Genomic DNA, 21,975 nt, shown 5'->3' on the forward strand with positions numbered 1-21,975 from the left:
TGGAGGAGCTGATTTTTAGGAAATCCGGTTGCTGCTCACAATAAAATCTCAGATTCAATGTAAATTCAATAGTGATTGGAAAACCAACAACTGAGTTCGTAAGTCTTGAAAATAAATAGGTAACAATGAACTGCTTAATATTTAATCCTCCCAACACTCTAGTGAGTTATAAATACCATCATCTCCATTTTGCAGGTGGAAAGCAGGCCAAATGTATCTTGATTTCAGAGCCTTGGTTCTTAAGTGGTATGTATGTATGTACGGCTCTGTAGGAGGCAAAAATTAGCTGGAAAGTAGATGCAGAGAGCCAGGTTTCGTGGGTTTTCATTTAGATAAATTTATGTTCACCTTAAGGAACTAAGCCAGAGAAGTACCCTAGATTTTTTCCTGGGGCACCATAAACCTCTGGTACTTACTGGCTTTGGCTACCCTCCCTACAAAAGTGCAGAAGATTTTACAGTTTAGCATATTGTTAAAAAGAGGCGAGTGGACAGAAAATTTGTTGTGTAGGGTTGGGGTGATTAGAGCTGTATGGGAAGGGAGATCATCAGGAATAGGAATAGAAAGCTGGACTGGGGCAGCATGTGTGTGTATGTGTAACAAACACTTTCTGGTACATGATTGGCCTCCTTTGGGAGATATAGAGTAGGTATTATAGAAAAAGGAGGGACGAAGAATGGAGAATGAAAATATGTTATATATTTGTCAACAACTCATCCTATCCTCAGTGTTCTCAAATCGGTGGTTGCATGTAGTGGAATTCACCTGAGTATTACATACCTTCTTCCCCAGAAAACTAGTTCCAGAGTTCAGCTTTAAGTAAGTTGTCTGTCTTTAATACAGTTTAAACAAACAATTAAGGAAACAGAACCTACATTTGTGCCAGTAGGGGGCACTCCCCCACTGTGAAGAATAAATTAAAACGTATTTGTGTTTCACCCAGAGGTTCCAATGGACTTGATTCTGGCAAAACTTGAAGACAAGGGTGGGTCATTTTAGATGTGCTGAAACCTTGAATGGCAGAGGATATAAACACAGCAAGAGAAAGTATTCAGTGACTTTTAAAATTTGAAATATAATTTTACTTTTTATTTTTACATTACAATGTGCAGTGTTACATCTCAAAACAACAGAGTGCAGATACAGGCAGGATAAGAGTACAAAGGAGAATTAACAATAGATGTCAGAAAGGTTACCTTTATTAAGGCTAAATCCCTGGTTTAAATTTTCCACACACATTCACAGAATTACATTCAAATTATTCCTTAGGCCATGAGGAAAGGAAAAAAAAAATCCAGACATTAGATTTTCATAGAAAGCAAATCTGGATTAATCTGAACACTATTCTCCTTTCTGTTTGTTCTGACTTAAGGAAATTTAGTAAAGGAAGATTATTTCCTTACTTGAACTAATGTACATTTCATTAGCGATTGGTATCCTTCCTATAAGTGGTTAAGACCTCCCTTCACACTGGGGTCTCCAATCAGGACCACAGAGGGACAGGAAATGGAATTGGCCAGAGCGGCGTGGAGTACAACTAGGTGGAGAGCAAGGCTTTTTTCCATTTTCTTTCAAGGAAGTCAGCAACAACTCAGTTTTCACTTTGTAGGGACTATGTTGAATATCAGCACATCCGTATCACCAGGATTGAGGAAACATTTCTATCCCTCTACCACTGCTGATGAGGAAGGAGAAAATTATATAGGACTTAACTGATCCCCAAAATACCTCATCAGCTTAGATTTTTAAGAAGTATACTATGGCATAGCATGTGCCTCGGTAGGGGACTTGGACTTGCTTGTTAAAGCCATGCCTGAGTCTGCATAGTACATGGCCCTGGTGTTGGCCCTGTGGTCTACAGGTAACTCAGGGACTAGCACAGCAGCCACTTACTGACACCGCCTGAAATCTCATTCTAACTTGACTCAAACTGCAAACGTTTAGATCTTAGGGTTGAAAGTTGTCAGTTATGATAAGCAGCTCACAAAACTCCACTGTCTACCACAGACTACCTTTCATTCCTAAAGAGAAAGTAAACTGGAAAACTGAAAAGCTTAAGTACTACAGTGCCTTGTTTTCAGTGCTGAAAATCACTGTGACCTTTACATTTTCCTGCCATAAACTGGAGCGTTTCATACCTGAAGAGACAGTATGTATGGGATTCCTTCCCTCAACCTAGGAATGTTACTTTCTTCCTAAGGAACATTATCTTGAAAGTATTTCCACACAAGATATATTCCACAGCCAACTTTGAGGCCATGTGAATTTCAACAGAAAAAGGCAGCATATAAACTGTCTACAATTTGTTCAAATAATATTATGCAAAGGAGAAAAACTCAAGTATGTACATGACACTGAGACAAACTACTCATTAAAAACAGTTGCTTATGTTAAATTAAGTGACAATTCAGTATTATTCCAGTGTTTAGCTTTGGGAACAGGAATTGTTGTAGCTAAAGTCACCATATAAATAAAATCAAGACATTCACATTTGAGGTGGTTTGTCACACATCACACCATCCCTTAAGCCTTGAAAATACTACTAATTAACTTTCCATGCCAATTACAGAAGTCGAATTTTAAAGCTACAAGCTATAGAGGCAATATGAAAGTTTCATTAGCTTAAATGTTTTATGATTTAGCTTGCTGCATTCTGATCATAAGAGGCAGACCTTATCAGGATAAAAACCTCTTTCTATATGCTTAACTTTTCCCCTGCAATATTCTTTTCCTAAAATGTTCAAATGACTTTCAGGTCATCTTCTCCTTCTGATCTCAAAGTCAATTGTCGTGTCATTTCCTGCATATAATTTTATTCCAATGCTGAACAAGTGTAATCAATGACCATTTGCCAATCTATTAAATATTCGTATACAGTACAGCAACTATATTGATCACAGAATTCCAGTTTATTACCTACATATATAGCACAGTCATCAAATTACACTGTGCTCATATATAAAAATGAAAAAACTGTCAAATGTGCTATGTCCTTTTATGCATGTAAAAAACTATTTGCATCATGAGGAAGAAACTTAACAGTCAACAGTTTATATGAATTATCTGCCATTCATAAAAATGTAACTTATACATTCTATTGTACTATGCAGATCAGGAAAAGGAAGTAAAAGTTACCCAATCAGTTGCAACGATTAAAGAAAAAATTCAGAAAATTATACCTTTAAAAAGATCAGCGTATGTTGTATATGTTTTAGATCAGAGTCTAAAACAGGTGTGACCTTTGCACAAACCTTTCACGTGTGCAGTGGAGTCTGATCCACAAATTTGAGCTAAAAAAATTGGTGCTTCTAACGGAATGTTTTTATGAATTAAAAGACATACAAATGAATTCAAGCCTAACAGAGTAGCTCCAGACCAAAGTGGCACCATTTTTTTTTTTAAAGTAGTTCTGGTGACTAACCAAATACTGTTGTCTTGCCCAGTGCACAGAAGCACAGTTTCCCTTCACCCACAAATTCCCATGAAGTCATTTAAGTTAACTGTTAAATAACATCAGTATTTATTACTATGTGAGACATGGACCATTGTGTATACACACAAAAGATTTTCATGGAAATATGACTAGGCAGAAAAGATTTGGTTAGGTGAAAACAGAATTAAAAGGTTTTTATGTGGATAAAATGGAACTGCTCTGTTGAAAACTTCCATTTAAAATCCCCAAATGAGGCAAGAACCTCTAAAGCCACGTACAGAGAATAAAGAATGCTGTTAATGAATTGCCTAAGGGGATTTTCTTCTCACTAGTTCAAGATCTAAGAACAGGTCTACAATTTATACTGCCTGCCACCTTCTCAGAGACTTGCTCAAGTATCAGGGCTATCTTCCTATTGGCAGTTTGCCAGATCAAGTCCAATCATGCCACAGAATGGATGTTTCCTTCACCTCAGCCAAGTGGATGGCACCCACTGAGGTTCAGTATCAAGTTTGTTAATCAACCTAAGCAATTCCTGATAGGCTTTATCAAGATCCGAGTTCACAATTGCTGTGTCAAAGTAGTGGCCATTGTTCTGCTCCATCTCTCTAGTCTTCTCAATGATTTCTCTCAACTCTTCAGGCTGCAAAGAGAAGATAAAAATTATGAGGTAGGGCTTCCCTGGTGGCGCAGTGGTTGAGAGTCCGCCTGCCAATGCAGGGGACACGGGTTCGTGCCCTGGTCTAGGAAGATCCCACGTGCCACGGAGCGGCTGGGCCCGTGAGCCATGGCCGCTGAGCCTGCGCGTCCGGAGCCTGTGCTCCGCAACGGGAGAGGCCACAGCAGTGAGAGGCCCGCGTACCGCAAAAAAAAAAAAAAAAAAAAAAAAAAAAAAAAAAATGAGGTAATCCATTCCTTACCAAAATATACAATGAGTCAGAGATGGCTGAAGAACAAGAAATGGCCTTAACGCTGCTTTCCTTCTGTCTCAAAATACTCAGCCTCCAGTGTTCAACCCAACCCTGTCATGGCCACAGGGATTTCCTTTGCTCTGGCATCTTCAGCACTCACACTGCGAACCATTTGCAACTCAATATAACCTGTTTATACTGCTATTTAGGTTTTTATATATTTCTGTCTTATCCACAGGACTAGAGGCTTCAAGCGCACAGACTGTTACTTTGAATTCCCTAAGACGTTCGTTTTCAAACATTTCAGGGCACCATCACCTCTTCCTAAAAATGACATCTTCTGTAACAGAGTGACCCTTTCTGGCAGGACCTTAAGTGCCACCTGCTCTTGGCTCTTATAAAGAACCCCTGCCCTCTATATCTGTTGCAGAGTTAAAAAGAGTAAACATGAGAAAAGGATCAACAGAATGGGTATCTTTTTCTATGAAAACACTGCTGGGAAATCCAAGATTTTAATAATCTAATATATTTTTTGGGGGAAATAGCTTTTAAAAAATTGCTTCTCTGCTTTCAATACACAAAGGAGGTCTTCAAGATGCAAAAACAAGTATCCTAAGAAGAGTTTGGGAAGCCATATAGAGCAGGCTACTTTAAAATAATGCGTAAAGGAAACAGCTGTTTCACAGATAAGCAGATGGCAAGGTTATATGCAAAACTTATCAAGAACCTTCTGATAATCAGGCACATGTGTCCAAGAAAGTGAAACTGCCCACAAATCACCCCTGTCAATGAAGAGAACTAATTAAATGTCCATATGTCTCAGATATAAAGGCCACACATCAATACTATATTGGACCCACAATAGCAAACAATTTGTATCGTTCAACTGGTTGAACTTTTTTAACAGAAGGAAAACATTAAAAATATGACAGTGTATATATGTCCATGCCACTCTCTCACTTTGTCACAGCTTACCCTTCCCCCTCCCCATATCCTCAAGTCCATTCTCTAGTAGGTCTGTGTCTTTATTCCCATCTTATCCGTAGGTTCTTCATGACCTTTTTTTTTTTTCTTAGATTCCATATATATGTGTTAGCATACGGTATTTGTTTTTCTCTTTCTGACTTACTTCACTCTGTATGACAGACTCTAGGTCCATCCACCTCACTACAGCCGCATAGCACAGGGAGATCAGCTCAGTGGTTTGTGACCACCTAGAGGGGTGGGATAGGGAGGGTGGGAGGGAGGGAGACGCAAGAGGGAAGAGATGTGGGAACATATGTATATGTATAACTGATTCACTTTGTTATATAGCAGAAACTAACACACCATTGTAAAGCAATTATACTGCAATAAAGATGTTAAAAAAAAACAGTATAAGTAGTTACAAATACCACCTATGACCACGTGACCAGTTAAAGAAATAAGGACTGCAGTTGTCATAAGTATTTCTTCATTATTTACTTCAGAATACATTTTTATTAAAGTATCTTTGTTTTCTTCCCTCTCTTATTTCCTTATCATGTAACATAAGATCATATATCATAGTGTTAAGTATTATTAATTTTATATCATTGTCTTTAAGTTATGGGATATTAAAGATAAAAACAAACATAAGTCAAGGAAAAAAAAATATATGACAGCTCTGGCTTGTCCTGAATCAGTTTCTTGTGTGGCCCTCTAAGTTTCATTCTGGAATGTTGTGCATCTGGCTCTGGTACACAGAATCCTTTGTTTCCCAGCAGGGACTCTACTACACCACTGTAACTGAACATACTGTGACATTCTGGTTAAAACTTATGTCTACTCAAAGCTCAAGATTATTGAAAGAACATTCTAGAATTCAAGGTAGAATCTAAACCTTGTGTTACTAGATTTGAAATATAAATGTTAAGCCCCACATCTTACATAGATTCACATGAATATCTAATCCACCTAGTTTTTCTTTATCAAATTTAAGTATTCATCTTTTGCCAAAATGACTTATTTACTTGGTAGTTTATGTTTTAATTTTTCAAATTACAATTCATGACGAAATTGAAACAAAATGTTTTTGCTCAAATATCTTTGGCCTGAAAAAATTATCTATAGGCAAAATGGACCATAACAGTTCACACTATTAGTTTACAACTCTCAAGCCCCCATTACAGCAGAACAGATTCACAGTACAATGAAATAACTGATTATTTAAATTTTGCATTTGGTGAGGAACACCATCACTTTCCTAGCACTATCTCACAGAGTTAAAATTGAGAATTTGTTTTTACTCAACACTTCTACTGTGTGATAAAACACTAATACAAAGGAGATAAAACATAAAAGGCAATCAGATACACTACCCTTTACCCAACAGCTGCAAAATATTCATTCTTATTGGTGTGCAGGAACATGCACCAAGATAGAACAGATACTGGGTCATAATATAAGACTCAACAAGATTTGAAAGACTGACATCTTACAGAGTATGTTCTCTTACCACAGTGGAATTGTAAATCAATAAAATATTTTATAAACCTCCAATAGATGGAAATTAGATACTTCTAAATAACCCATGGGTTAAAGAAAATGACAGAGGAAACTAGAAAATATTTCTAACAAAATGGTAATGAAAAATATAACCTTAATTTGCAGGATGCAACTTAAGAACTACTTAGAAGGAAATTTATAACTTTATATTAGAAAAGAAGAAAGGTTTAAAAATCATCTAAATTTTCTTCAGAAACTAGAGCAAGTGCAAATTAAAGCCAAAGTAAGTATAAGGAAAGAATAAAAATAAGTCAATTACATGGAAAATAGTCAAACAATAAAGAAAATTAACAAAGAAGAAAGTCTCCCAACTTATTTTTCTAAAGTGTTTTGGTTATTCTTTAAAATTTCCATACAAATTTTAAAATAATCTTTTCAATTTCCAGAGAGAAGCCCACTGGGATTTATTTTGCCCAGATAACAGGTTTCTTGAGATATAATTCATTTACAATTCACCCATTTAATGGTGAACAGGAAGCAATTCAATGGGGGATTCATACAATTTACCCACTTAAAATGTACAATTCAATAGTATAATCACAGAGGAGTTGTGCAATCAACACCACAATCAATTTCAAAACATTTTCATCACCCTCCATCCGCCCTCGCCCCCCTCCCTCCAAAACCCCATAGTCATTAGCAGCCACTCCCCATTTTCTCCCGACCCCCAGCCCTAGGAAACCACTAATCTACTTCAGGTCTCTATAGATTTGCTTATTCTGGACATTCCAAATAATGGAATCATACAAAATATGGTCTTTTGTGACTGGGTTCTTTTACTTATGTTTTCAAGGTTCATCCATGTTGTACCATGTATCAGTACTTCATTCCTTTTAATGACCATTTTTCGAGAAAAGATAAAGCTACAGTAATCAAGACAATGTGATTTAGCATAAATACAGAATAGAGTCCAGAAATAATCCTTCCCCACTACGTATTTGGTCAAGTCATTTTTGACAAAGATGCCAATGTAATTCAATGGGAAAAAAAGGATACCCTTTTTCAAGAAATGATACTAAAGCAATTGGATAGCCATGTGTGATTAAAAAAAAAACAAACCCTTACCTCACACCAAAATAAAGATTAATTTGAGATAGATTATAGACCTTAAAGGGAAAGCTAATACAAGAAAGCTTTTAGAAGAAAATACAGAATAAATCTTTATAATCTTGGAGTAGGCAAATTTTTTTAGACAATACACAAAAATCATTAACCATAAGAAAAATGAAAAAAATTATGCAGTTGACCCTTGAACAACACAGGTTTGAACTGTGTATACAGAGATGTTTTTCAATAAATACAGTTCTACATGATCCATGGTTGGCTGAATCTGAAGACATGAAACTGTGAATATGGAAGTCCAAAGGCCAAGTATGGGACTTAAGCATCCTCCATTTTGGTATCACAACAGGTCCTGGAACCAATCTCCCATGGATACCAAGGGACAGAGGTACTTCATTAAAAACAATTCTGATCTTCAAAAAATATGTTTTTAAATTACAAAGACTTTGAAAAAATATTTATATCCAGAATATATAAAGAATTTTTACAATTCAACAAGAAAGCAACTCAATAAAAAAAAATAAAACTTGAGACATTTCACGAAAGAATTTGTCCAAATGACTACATGAAAAGATTCTATCATTAGTCATCAGGAAAATGCAAATGAAAACCACAATGGTAACACTTCACACCTATTAGAATGACTAAAAAGTTGTTACAAAACAACAGCAAAAGTTGATAAGGATGTAGAGCAAATGGAACCAAAGTGAGAGTGTAGAAAGGAAATCTGTTTATAAAATAGTTTTGTACTTTTTATACACTTAAAACATACACTTATCATTTGATCCAGCAATTCAAGAAAAATGAAAACATATGTCCACCAAAAAACTATGAATGTTTAGAGCTGCTTTAGTCACTAGCTCAAAATTGGAAACAACCCTAATGGCTTTTAACTGGTAAATGGACAAATTGTGATATATTTAGATCATGGTACACAACTCAGCAATAAGATATGAACTACTGTTAGATGCAACATAGATGAATCTTAAAAACATTGTACTTATCAAAAGCTAGATACAGGACTTCCTTGGCGGCGCAGTGGTTAAGAACCCGCCTGCCAATGCAGGGGACACGGGTTTGAGCCCTGGTCTGGGAAGATCCCACATGCCACAGAGCAACTAAGCCCGTGCGCCACAACTGCTGAGCCTGCGCTCTAGAGCAAGTGAGCCACAGCTACTGAGCCCACATGCCACAGCTGCTGAAGCCCTAGCGCCTAGAGCCCGTGCTCCGCAACGAGAAGCCACCGCAATGAGAAGCCCACACACTTCAACGAAGAGTGGCCCCCGCTCACTGCAACTAGAGAAAGCCCGCGTGCAGCAAGGAAGACCCAACACAGCCCAAAATAAATAATAAATAAATAAATTTATTTTTTAAAAAAAGCTAGATACAAATTTAAACTTACTTATAAATGGTTATAAACTTAAACTTATAAATAGTTTCCATTTATATGAACTTCCAGAACAGACAAATCTATAGTGACAGAAAGTAGGTAAGTGGTTACCTAGGAAAGAGTGGAGGGGTATTAACTTTAAAGGGGTGTGAGAGAACTTTTCTAGAGTGATGAAAATGTTCTAAATGTTGATTGGCATGGTGGTTTCACAGGTATACATTTTGCCAAAACTCACTAAATTATACAATTAAAATGCATGCATGTAAAGTAATCTCAATAAAGTTAATTTTTTAAAATTAGAAAACTATAATTAGAAAATCAAGCACATCGTATACTGCTAAAACACTGTGGTAACTGATTAAGTTCCTGCTTTAAAAACATGTATATAGTTGACCCTTGAACAACACAGGTTTGAAATGCACAGTCCACTTGTACACAGATTTTTTTCAATAGTTAATACTACAGTACTACACTATCTGCAGTTGGTTGAATCTGAGGATGTGGAACTGCAGATATGGAGGGCCAACTATAAGTTACACACAGATTTTCAACTGTGTTGAAAATTTTGGTGCCCAAACCCCACATTGTTCAAGGGTCAACTGTTAATAGGTATTCTTTCTAGAACTCACTCAATCTGAATTAAAAATAAAGTAGGTAAAAATATTAAATATTACAATTAAATATTAAAATATCAAAAATAAAATAGGTAAAAAAATTCCAAGAGAGCACCGGCAGAGACCACCAACCCAAAGAAAGTTGCTTAACATGTTTTGCAATGGCATGTGGCCCTTGGCGTGGTATCAAATTCTTGCTGGAGAAGAATAACCTAACAAAAAATAAGTGTGCATGTCAGAAAATAGAAAATTAGGTTGAACAAGTAAAATGGAGTCCATTTTGGTCCTTAATGTGCATCCCTCTCCTAGAACCACTACAGTATTTCTGGTCTACCAAAGTAGTTAACTGGGCACCAAGTTTCGTAGACTATCGATCTAGTTTTCCTTATTATATGTGATCCTCCTCAAGAACAGCCAGCGACCATGTCTCATATTTCTTTTTTTTTTTGAATTTTATTTTAGTTTTTTTAATACAGCAGGTTCTTATTAGTTATCTATTTTATACATATTAGTGTCTATATGTCAATCCCAATCTCCCAGTTCATCCCACCACCACCACCTCCCCAGCTTTATGTCTCAGATTTCTTTTGTATCATCTCAAGTGCTTAGGACAGCAGATACTCTGACCCCACTTATTTATGAACTTGCACTTGTGTTGCAAAAATGAAAAAGGAGTGAAACACTACGTTAACCAGCTGGCCTACTTAGCCTAAACAAAGCAACCAGAATTATGCTCAACACAAAGGATGGGAAAGTCCCTGATGTCGAAGACGCTGAAAAATACCACCTTCACGTATAGACTGAATAACAAACGTAAGTAGACCCAGAGTAGAAAAAGATACCTTGGGGAGGAAGAAAGAGGGCTGGTGGGTGTGGTGAACAGTCAAGAATCAAAGACTTCTGAGGAGATTTTAGGGAGGAGTATTATGTGTTTTTATGGCTTTTAAGGAGATTTAAAGGCATAGCAAATGAAATGAGATCTAAGTGATTCCTTTGTAAAATAGAAATTTTTAGGAAATCGGTAAAAAACAAGGAAGAGTATTTGTTACTTTGATATAGCATGTCACTTGACGGTTTTCATTTCATACATTTAAATAAAATGTCAATGCTTTCTAATTAATATATCAATATATTATCATTTAATTTTTAGTACTGTTTGGTATAATATGGACTACCTCAACCACATCCAGCATCTAAAATAATTAGCTGCCTGGGGCCTAGAGTCCTGGGCGGCTGCTGAGAGGGCCTTCCTGGCCTGTCGGTGCCTGCGGGCTGCTGCAGGCTTCTCCTGGGCATCCAGTCCTGGTTGGCTGCGTGTGGTGGTCTGCAGGGCTCTGAGTGGGCAGGGCCCTACACCAGCGATAGCCTTAAAGGGAGGAGAACTCGTCAGTGACGACACTGTGAGGGTTAATTTGGGAAGTGATGGTTAAAGTTTCTGGCTTTAGACTCCTTATTTATGTTGTTAATTTTGATGGGGGTAGAGATGGAAGCTGGTCCCGTTAACAATGAGTTCTCAGTCTGGAGAGGAAAACAAATCAAGGTGAACTGAAGAAAATGAGTCTTTCCCTAAAGGAGATAGAAGATGGGAAGATGAGATGTCAGAAGATAATGACAACGGCAGTAGAGATGAGGCTGTTGTCCCTAAGAATGGTAGGAAGGTTGCTACTGCTCCAGGAAATAAAATCGAAAAAAAAAAGTTTCTGGCTCCCATGTTTGCTGAGAAATTAATATCACCACACAGGAAGGGAGCCACAGGGGCCAATTTGCCAAAAGACAGGAGGAGTGCCAAGCTCAAGGACCATGAGAAGAGACATGAGAACTCTGAGGAGGATGAAGAGCCTATGAAGAAAGCACCTGATAAACAGAAGAAGGAAATGACCAAACAGAAGGCTTCCACTGAAACCAAAAAACAGAAATTAGGAGGAGATTTGGTTAGTGAATTTTAAATCTGCTGATGACCAGGAAAAAGCCCTGGAACTTAGTGAAACAAAGGTCCTTTGTTTGGATATGAAATTAAATTGAAGAAACCAAAGGGAAAGGAAACAAAGAAAGATCGAAATGCCAAAACACTTTTGATCAAGAACCTGCCTGACAAAGTCATTCAGCATGAATTAATAGAAGCGTTTTAGGATGCTTTTCAAATCAGATTGGTGAGCAAGGATAGGATGAGTGAAAGGATCGCCTATATTGACTTCAAGTCACAGGCCGATGCACAGCGAGCCTTGGAAGAGAGGCAAGGAACAGAGATCGGTGGGCTTGCTGTAGTTCTGGACCTTGACGGAGAAAAAAGCCAAGGCCAAGATGAAAGAGATGGAAAAAAGAGCACTTGGAGAATGGGAAAATGAAAGAACAAGAAAGCCATGCATTTCAAGAAAAATGTGAGAGAGCTTATTTCTTTGTGGAGGTAAAGAATGTTCCTACATGTTTAATATGCAAACAAAGTCTGTCTGTGTCGAGAGAATGTAACCTAAAAAACACCATTATGAAAGCAACCATCATAGGAACCACGATGGATTTACAGAAAAGATGTGATAGAAAATTCAACGAGCTGAAAAAAAGACTGAAATTTCAACATGATTTGCTTTTGAACGTGAATAAAATAAGTGCTGCTGCCATGAAATATAGTATGTATTAAGCGAGAAAATTGCCTGGTCAGCAAAACCTCTTGCAGATGGCGAGTTTATCAAAGACTGTCTGTTGAGCGCAGCAGAAATCATGTGCCCTGAACGGAGACACGCATTTGCCAACATAAGACTAACTGGTAATGTTGTTGCCCAGCATGTTAACAGTACGACTGAGAACTTGCAGGACAAGTTGCAAGAAAAAGCTGAATCATTTGTGGCTTTTTTCCACTGTAGCTCAGGAAGGTGTGGATGGAAATAACGCCCCCCACGTAGCTGTGTTTATTCATGGTGTCAATGAAACTTCTGATGTGACAGGAGAACTTCTGGACGTGGTTCCCACGACAGGCACAACACTTTTACGTGATGAGAAAAGTCTTAAAAAATTTAACGTGGACTGGTCAAAGTTGGTAAGTTATTAGCACAGATGGTGACTCTGCGATGGTTAGTGTTAAAGAACTAGTTACAAAACTGAAATCTAAAGTGTCAGGGCTTTGCCAAGACAAGGGACTCAAGTCTCTGCACGGTCTCATTCTCCAGGAGTCACTTTGTGCTAGAAGATTAAAAACGGATCACGTCATGGACATAGTTTATACCATAACCTGGATACACTCCCCTGGCTCGGACCACAGAAATCGGTGCTTTGTTTAATCAGATGCACAATATGGAAACATGTTCTGCTCTATGGAACTTAAGTGGCTGAATTGTGGTGTGGTCCTAAGGCAGCTTTTTGAACAGTTGGAGGAAACTGACTTTTTCATGTCTTCTAGAGGAAAATCTGTGCCTCAGCTTACGAGCAAAGATTGGGTCAGAGACTTAACCTTTTTGGTTGACATTATTATAACATATCTAAACATGTTGGATATTTCTCTGCAAAGGCGTTCACAAGTGGTGACACAAATGTATGATTCAGTTGGCTCATTCCTAGTGAAATTGTGTCTTTGGGAGACTCATTTGGGAAGGAACAATCTGGCCCACTTTCCTACGATGAAATTAGTTTTTGAAAATGAAAATGACAGCCTGAACTACATTCCCCAAATTAAAGAGTTGAAGACTCAATTCCAAAAAAGGTTCTCTGACTTTTCCAACTTTATGAGAATGAACTAATACTGTTCAGTTCCCCTTTCTCAATTAGTATTAATAATGTGAATAAAGAGCTACAAATGGAAGTGAATTGCAGGTCAACACTATACTGAAAGCCAAATATGATGATGTTGGAATCCCAGAATTCTACAGATATCTTGGGAGGTTACCCTAAATATAAAAACCATTATGCAAAGATTCTGTCCATGTTTGGAAGTACTTATGTTTGTGAGCAGCTATTTTCTGCTATGAAACTAAAGAAAACTAAGTGCTGCTCAAAGTTAAAGGATTCAAAGATGAATTCTCTGCTGCATGTTGCAACACAAGATTCACAATCTCATGCTGATTGATATCTTGGGGCATAGGAAAGGAATGCCAGATTTTGAATTTCCAATCTGAGGAGTAATACATTATGGAACTTTGAATAATTATTTATATTTCCAAATTATATTTTTTCAATGCCAAATTTAAAGTACAATCTCTGGCATCATATGTTTGTACCTTATAACATATAAAATAAAATTTGACTATATTCTGGCAAAAAAAAAAAAACTAAAAACATTTTCCATTTCAGATCATACGAAAAGATCAAAGGCAGAAGACAAACAGAACATAGAATTTCAATGAGAAAAAAGAAGAGAAAAGCAAGAGGACTCAAGTTTGGCTCCTTGCATATGTGGAATATCTGCAGATAAAAGTGGGTAATCATTAAGAATCTGCTGAGAGTATCTGGTGTGGGAGGAGGGTGTTACCTAATCCTTGTTAGTAATAACATAGATCTGTGTGAAGAAGTGTAAGGAAGTTTTAAGAAATGCCAAAGATGTATGTATTACTGTATGTATATATGGTAGTAATACATAAAAATGTATGTATTACTACCATACATTTGGAGTGATAATAGGGGATGTATGCGGAACAAGAGAAGCCCCCTGCTTTGGAGAGCTGCTGAAGTCCAACCAGAGGCAACTGTGGCAGTTTTGGGGAAAGTGTTATGGCAGAAAGAATAATCAGTTTGAAAGCCTAAGCTGATGCAGTTTTTAAGCACTGTGACATATTAAGCCATGACTGTTTCATGTTACTTTCAATGGAATAGTATGACAGTATAATAACTTTACCTTTGGATTCTTGCCCTCTTTGGCCAATAATGCCCGAAGTCTTTCTTGTGAAGGGGGTGCAATGAAGATAATATATGGTTTCAAGTCTGAGTTCCGGAGAGTCTTCAATGACTGTAAAGAAAAGATAGATCTTAACCATTCAATATAAGAATATATTGTGTACCTATAACACACACAGAATATTGGCTTACTCTTTTTATGTAATGAAATAAAATTAATGAAGAATTATAACTATGTGATGATAAAATACCCTGCTAAGAAGATCACACACAGATTAAAATAACCATATTAAAAATTCATTTTGAAGGAATTACAAATGAGCGGTCACCTTATCATGTGCCAGGGTCTAAATGCAAAAAGAATCAGAGAAAAACTTCACATATACATACAAAAGAAAATTCTGGAAAAGCACATCCAAGAAGAAAAAGTATACTGTCTGAATTAAGAGACTGTGGTTTTCACCTTGCCTTTGCATGAATGTGTGTCCCTAAATTGAAGCACTCTACAAAAATGGGGATTATAGGGACATGTCCTTTTCTATCTTAAAAACAGTAATTAAGACAATATGCTTAACTACTCTAAGTTCTTTGGTAAATCTGTTAGCCAAAATAATATAAAGAATTATGAAGGAATTTAGTAAAAACATCAATCCTTCTCTTAAGTCTGATATTTATAATTAAAACAGCAGAGACTAATAAGCTCTTTTGTTCACTAAAAAATAAAGAAAACCTAATTACTATTTCAGGAAAGCCATTTTGGAATCAATTCTCTCTTTTTTTTAAAAAAATAAATTTATCTATCTTTGGCTGCGTTGGGTCTTTGTTGCTGTGCGCGGGCTTTCTTTAGTTGTGGTGAGCGGGGGGCGGGGGGCTACTCTTCGTTGTGGCACCCGGGCTTCTCATTGTGGTGGCTTCTCTTGTTGCGGAGCACGGGCTCTAGGCACATGGGCTTCAGTAGTTGTGGCACAGGGGCTCAGCAGTTGTGGTTCACAGGCTCTAGAGCACAGGCTCGGTAGTTGTGGTGCACGGGTTTAGTTGATCCGCGGCAAGTGGGATCTTCCCAAACCAGGGCTTGAACCCATGTCCCCTGCACTGGCAGGCGGATTCTTAACCCCTGCGCCACCAGGGAAGTCCCTCAATTCTCTTTCATATACATCTGTTTAATGACCACTGCCTATGTCTTGTGAGTTGATGTACACAGTAGGTTCCACCACATTAAGGAAAGTTTTATGCTAAAGCTGTACAATGTAGAAAAAGAAAAAAAATTCACAACAAACATGATCTTAAAAATCCCAAATTTCTAAAATTATTTTATTTTTAATGGAAATCTAAAAAGCAACTGTTAGTAATTTTTGAAGGTTTTCTTTTGTATGACAGATAATAGAACAGTGGACATTTTGTTAAGATATAACCCAGCACTCATTATGATACTTACTAATACTTGAACTACATCATTTAAAACCATAAAAATGACCTCTAATTATTCTAATTTTTCTCATATAAGAATCAGGAAAGGGAAATTCTTTTATAACCTTTAAAATACTAAAGTACTATACCAGCACTACAGTTACTGTATTTTAAGTTTCAGAAAATATGTACATGTGTATATATGTAAGTTTGGAATATATGTATTTTCCCCTCAGAGGAAACTGAAAGAGATTTAGCAACCTAAATTCGTAGGGAATCAGTGTGAAAAAACTGTATGAGAACTTAATTAGGTCCTGTGGTTCTTGGACCAAAATACAGTTTCCACTAAAAATTACTCTGTGAAAAATGTCCTCAAGTTCAACACCCTAAACCAAAATAGTTTTACCTGTGTACGAAGACTTAAAAGACATATTTTGCCCGAGTTGATCACTTGCCGTACAGAATCTATGCTGGTTCCATACAAATTTTTCTCAAATTCACCATGCTCAATGAACTTCCCAGCTGCTATGTCTGCCTCAAATGCCTGCCGTGAAACAAAGTGGTAATCTCTACCGGCTACTTCATGGTCTCGCCGACTCCGAGTTGTATCTAGGCAAACAAAATCAGGTAAAAATAATGGACATGGATCAGAGTAAGGATGAGGGATAATTCTGCTAGTCAGAAAAAATGTTTATTTTGTAATACAAATTAAAAAATAATGAATTAAGGAAATGTTAGACCCCCTTGTGTTTAATTTAACATTGGTTTTATTTCTAGATTGAGAAATGAACAGAACTGTGTTTTTAGTATCTTAATAACCGTTACCTTTAATGTGTTTTATGCTTACACTCCAAATTACTTCATCTTGCATTTCATTTAAAATACTATCAGTCTGGGGACTTCCCTGGTGGCACAGTGGTTAAGAATCCGCCTGCCAATGCAGGGGACATGGATTTGAGCCCTGGTCTGGGAAGATCCCACATGCCATGGAGCAACTAAACCCATGCACCACAACCTACTGAGCCTGCACGCTAGAGCCTGCAAGCCACAACTACTGAGCCCGCGTGCCACAACTACTGAAGCCCAAGTGCCTAGAGCCCATGGTCTACAACAAGAGAAGCCACTGCAATGAGAAGCCCACGCACTGCAACAAAGAGTAGCCCCTACTTGCTGCAACTAGAGAAAGCCCACGCACAGCAATGAAGACCCAACACAGCCAAAAATAAATATAAATAAATAAATTTTAAAAGTAAAATAAAATACTATCACTCAGTTTTTCCATAAGATTAGGTACTATACAATCTTTAAAAAGAACTTCTGTATTCAGAAATTAGGTCTAAATTTCTATCTTCTGCATCAGTTAAAAAAAACCAGGAGCTGGGATTGGAAGAATTAATATTGTCAAAATGACTCTACTACCCAAAGCAATCTACAGATTCAATGCAATCCCTATCAAACTACCATTGGCATTTTTCACAGAACTAGAACAAAAAATTTCAAAATTTGTTTGGAAAAACAGAGGACCCCGAATAGCCAACGCAATCTTGAGAACGAAAAACGGAGCTGGAGGAATCAGGCTCCCTGACTTCAGACTATACTACAAAGCTACAGTAATCAAGACAGTGTGGTACTGGCACAAAAACAGAAAGATAGATCAATGGAACAGGATAGAAAGCCCAGAGATAAACCCACGCACATATGGTCAACTTATCTTTGATAAAGGAGGCAGGAATGTACAGTGGAGAAAGGACAGCCTCTTCAGTAAGTGGTGCTGGGAAAACTGGACAGGGACATGTAAATGTATGAGATTAGATCACTCCCTAACACTATACACAAAAATAAGCTCAAAATGGATTAAAGACCTAAATGTGAGGCCAGAAACTATCAAACTCTTAGAGGAAAACATAGGCAGAACACTCTATGACATAAATCACAGCAAGATCCTTTTGGACCCACCTCCTAGAGAAATGGAAATAAAAACAAAGATAAACAAATGGGACCTAATGAAACTTCAAAGCTTTTGCACAGCAAAGGAAACCATAAACAAGACCAAAAGACAACCCTCAGAATGGGAGAAAATATTTGCAAATGAAGCAACTGACAAAGGATTAATCTCCAAAATTTATAAGCAGCTCATGCAGCTCAACAGCAAAAAAACAAACAAGCCAATCCAAAAATGGGCAGAAGACTTACATAGGCATTTCTCCAAAGAAGATATACAGATTGCCAAAAAACACATGAAAGAATGCTCAACATCATTAATCATTAGAGAAATGCAAATCAAAACTACAATGAGGGCTTCCCTGGTGGCGCAGTGGTTGGGAGTCCGCCTGCCGATGCAGGGGACACGGGTTCGTGCCCCGATCCCGGAAGATCCCACGTGCCGCGGAGCGGCTGGGCCCGCGAGCCATGGCCGCGGAGCCTGTGTGTCCGGAGCCTGTGCTCCGCAACGGGAGAGGCCACAGCAGTGAGAGGCCCGCGTACAGCAAAAAAAAAAAAAAAAAAAAAACTACAATGAGATATCATCTCACACCAGTCAGAATGGCCATCATCAAGAAATCTAGAAACAATAAATGCTGGAGAGGGTGTGGAGAAAAGGGAACATTCTTGCACTGCTGGTGGGAATGTGAATTGGTACAGCCACTATGGAGAACAGTATGGAGGTTCCTTAAAAAACTAAATATAGAACTACCATATGACCCAGCAATCCCACTACTAGGCATATACCCTGAGAAAACCATAATTCAAAAAGAGACATGTGGGCCTCCCTGGTGGCGCAGTGGTTGAGAGTCCGCCTGCCGATGCAGGGGATACGGGTTCGTGCCCCGGTCTGGGAGGATCCCATATGCCACGGAGCGGCTGGGCCCGTGAGCCATGGCCGCTGGGCCTGCGCATCCGGAGCCTGTGCTCCGCAACGGGAGAGGCCACAACAGTGAGAGGCCCGCATACCGCAAAAAGAAAAAAAAAAAAAGAGACATGTACCAAAATGTTCATTGCAGCTCTATTCACAATAGCCTGGAGCTGGAAACAACCTAAGTGTCCATCATCAGATGAATGGATAAAGAAGATGTGGCACATATATACAATGGAATATTACTCAGCCATAAAAAGAAACGAAACTGAGCTATTTATAATGAGGTGGATAGACCTAGAGTCTGTCATACAGAGTGAAGTAAGTCAGAAAGAGAAAGACAAATACCGTATGCTAACACATATATATGGAATTTTAAAAAAAAATGTCATGAAGAACCTAGGGGTAAAATGGGAATAAAGACACAGACCTACTAGAGAATGGACTTGAGGATATGGGGAGGGGGAAGGGTAAGCTGTGACAAAGTGAAAGAGAGGCATGGACATATATACACTACCCAACGTAAGGTAGATAGATAGTGGGAAGCAGCCGCAGAGCACAGGGAGATCAGCTCGGTGCTTTGTGACTGCCTGGAGGGTTGGGATGGGGAGGGTGGGAGGGAGGGAGATGCATGAGGGAAGGGATGTGGGAACAGATGTATATGTATGACTGATTCACTTTGTTATAAAGCAGAAACTAATAAAAATAAATAAATAAATAAAATGATGTTTAAAAAAAAAAGAAGCAATATTATAACAAATTCAATAAAGACTTTAAATATGGTCCACATCAAAAAAACTTAAAAAAAAAAACAAAACTAATTTCTCTCCGCATAGACCAGTGGTTGCCAAGGGGAGGGGAGGGTGTGGGAGGGGTGGAGTGGGAGTTTGGGGTTAGCAGATGCAAACTGGTATATATAGAATGGATAAACAACAAGGCCCTACTATATAGCAGACAGAACTGTATTCCACATCCTGTGATAAACTATAATGGAAAAGCATATGAAAATGAATGTATATATATATAACTGAGTCACTTTGCTGTATAGCAGTAATTAACACAACATTGTAATTCAACTCTACTTCAATAAAAAATAAAATAGAAACTAAAACTAAAAAAAAAACAAAAAACCAGGAGCTGATTCCATACTGAGCAGGGCATTGTAAGAGGCCCAAATTGAAATTCATTTAGAAAGTAATTAGTACCATACTCTTCGGAAAAATGTATATTTATCAAGAGTGACTATCTTTAATAGCAAATTCTCAAAAGATTTGGTTAAAACAAAGTTCTTTCTTGGACAACACTCTTGATGAAATGGGTGAAAAACTTCCCTACACAGTTAGGTTCTAAGGTGGTAAGCTGAAAAGCACAGAAAAATTGGAATGCATCCAAACTTACGAGGAACTGCAGATGCAAAGCGGTCTTTCTCTTTGTTCATGAGCCTCTGACGCAATTCATTCTGGCCACAGTTCTGTGGACCAATCAAAATGATAGGTCTTTTCCTATTTGCTGGCTGATGATAAAGTGACATTTCCTCATAAGTTAAGATCTCTTCATTGTCATAATCTTTGAAAAAGAAAAAGTTAGGCCCTTCAGACAGAATTATTGACATGTAATAAATATATACTCATAGATCTTTCAAAAAATTGAAAAAAAGCACAAGTTATTATCATTAAAAATGCTTAACTTTTGGGATCAAGATAGTAATAACCAGGTAGCATTATATCATGAGTATTTTCCCATGTCATTATATCCTTGCCAGGATTATGAAAATAAATCAAATAATATATTAATCCTTCTAGAAATGTTTATTGCTTCTCGTTTCATACTGTGTTTGAATGTTTAATACAATATAACTATACTGATTCTTATAAAATAGCTAGTTTGCAGCCAATACTTTGACAGAGGGTGAGGCACCAAGGGATAAACTAATGAGAATAATATCTGTCATTTTTGTAAAATGGGGATACTAATACTTTAATTAGAGGGCTGGTTTAAGGAGAAGACAATGTATATGCTGAAAACAATACCTGGCATAGACGAACATTTACAAATAATGCTGCAACTAGTGTTATCAGAGAAAGCTGGAATGCTTTTCTGTGATCATATAACTTGAAAACACAGCCTATCTATGCTATCCAACTTTCTACACTTATGTTTACTTTATTCTGGAATACTAATACTAAACTGAGATCATGATTCAAGAAGAGGTATAAATTATAACAGGTGGGGTAACATTCCTAAAGCCCATAATCCAGAGGAAATCAGAGCTGTCAAGTGGTAAGAACACAGGCAGACAACTAGCGACCTGCTATCTTCTCAATCATATTACTTCACCTAACTGGGTAAAAGCATCAGATGTGTAGTCAGACCGTCAGCTATAACTTCCATGGGGGCAGGGGACCATCTTAATCTTGTCAGTGCTTAGCACAGAGCACAGAGTAGGAACTCAAACTCTAGTTGTTTAAACTCCAACTCAACCATGTATTAGCTGTAAGAACTTAAGCAGGCCACCTTCATATCTGAACTTGAATTCATTGATCTGTAATCTCAAGGAATTTATTTTGAGAACTAAATGGATGAAGGTTACTGCCCCTGGAATAGAAGTTATTATAAATGATAGTTATAAATAAAAATGTTAATTATGATAACAGCACTATGAACAGAAATGTAATTCCTTCCCTTCTCAAAACGCTTTTCCCTCTGAAAAATCTAAGTTCCTTCTTCTAACATGTACAGGCTGTGGAAGCATTTTGACTCACAGATGTAGATACATTATAATATAACAGCTATTAGAGCTGAACCAGTTAATTTTAGTGTATTTCAAAAGATAAAGAAACAGATATTAATCACTTACCCAAGTATAGAGGAAAAGATTAAAATTCCAATAAATCTTCTTAGCTACATAATCTATCAATTAGCATTAAGGATGTTTATTTTGGGGAAAAATTTTATTATAGTAG

At 37.5% G+C, this 21,975-nt stretch overlaps 1 protein-coding gene across 3 annotated transcripts in view; it reads right to left on the reverse strand.

Moving 5' to 3' along the window:
- Positions 1 to 1,067: 1,067 nt before the first annotated feature.
- PALS1 (protein associated with LIN7 1, MAGUK p55 family member) overlaps positions 1,068 to 21,975 on the reverse strand; it is a 106,905-nt gene continuing 85,997 nt past the window's right edge. For all 3 annotated transcript variants that reach the window (XM_060095970.1, XM_060095968.1, XM_060095969.1), the window contains exons 12-15: positions 20,411 to 20,578; positions 16,568 to 16,770; positions 14,756 to 14,866; positions 1,068 to 4,076 (exon numbers count right to left, since the gene is read on the reverse strand). In XM_060095970.1, coding sequence (XP_059951953.1) covers positions 3,900 to 4,076; positions 14,756 to 14,866; positions 16,568 to 16,770; positions 20,411 to 20,578 — 659 coding nt within the window. In that variant the 3' untranslated portion in view covers positions 1,068 to 3,899. The remainder of the gene's footprint in view (positions 4,077 to 14,755; positions 14,867 to 16,567; positions 16,771 to 20,410; positions 20,579 to 21,975) is intronic.

This window comes from Mesoplodon densirostris, chromosome 4, assembly GCF_025265405.1.
Source record: "Mesoplodon densirostris isolate mMesDen1 chromosome 4, mMesDen1 primary haplotype, whole genome shotgun sequence".
NCBI lineage: Eukaryota > Metazoa > Chordata > Mammalia > Artiodactyla > Ziphiidae > Mesoplodon > Mesoplodon densirostris.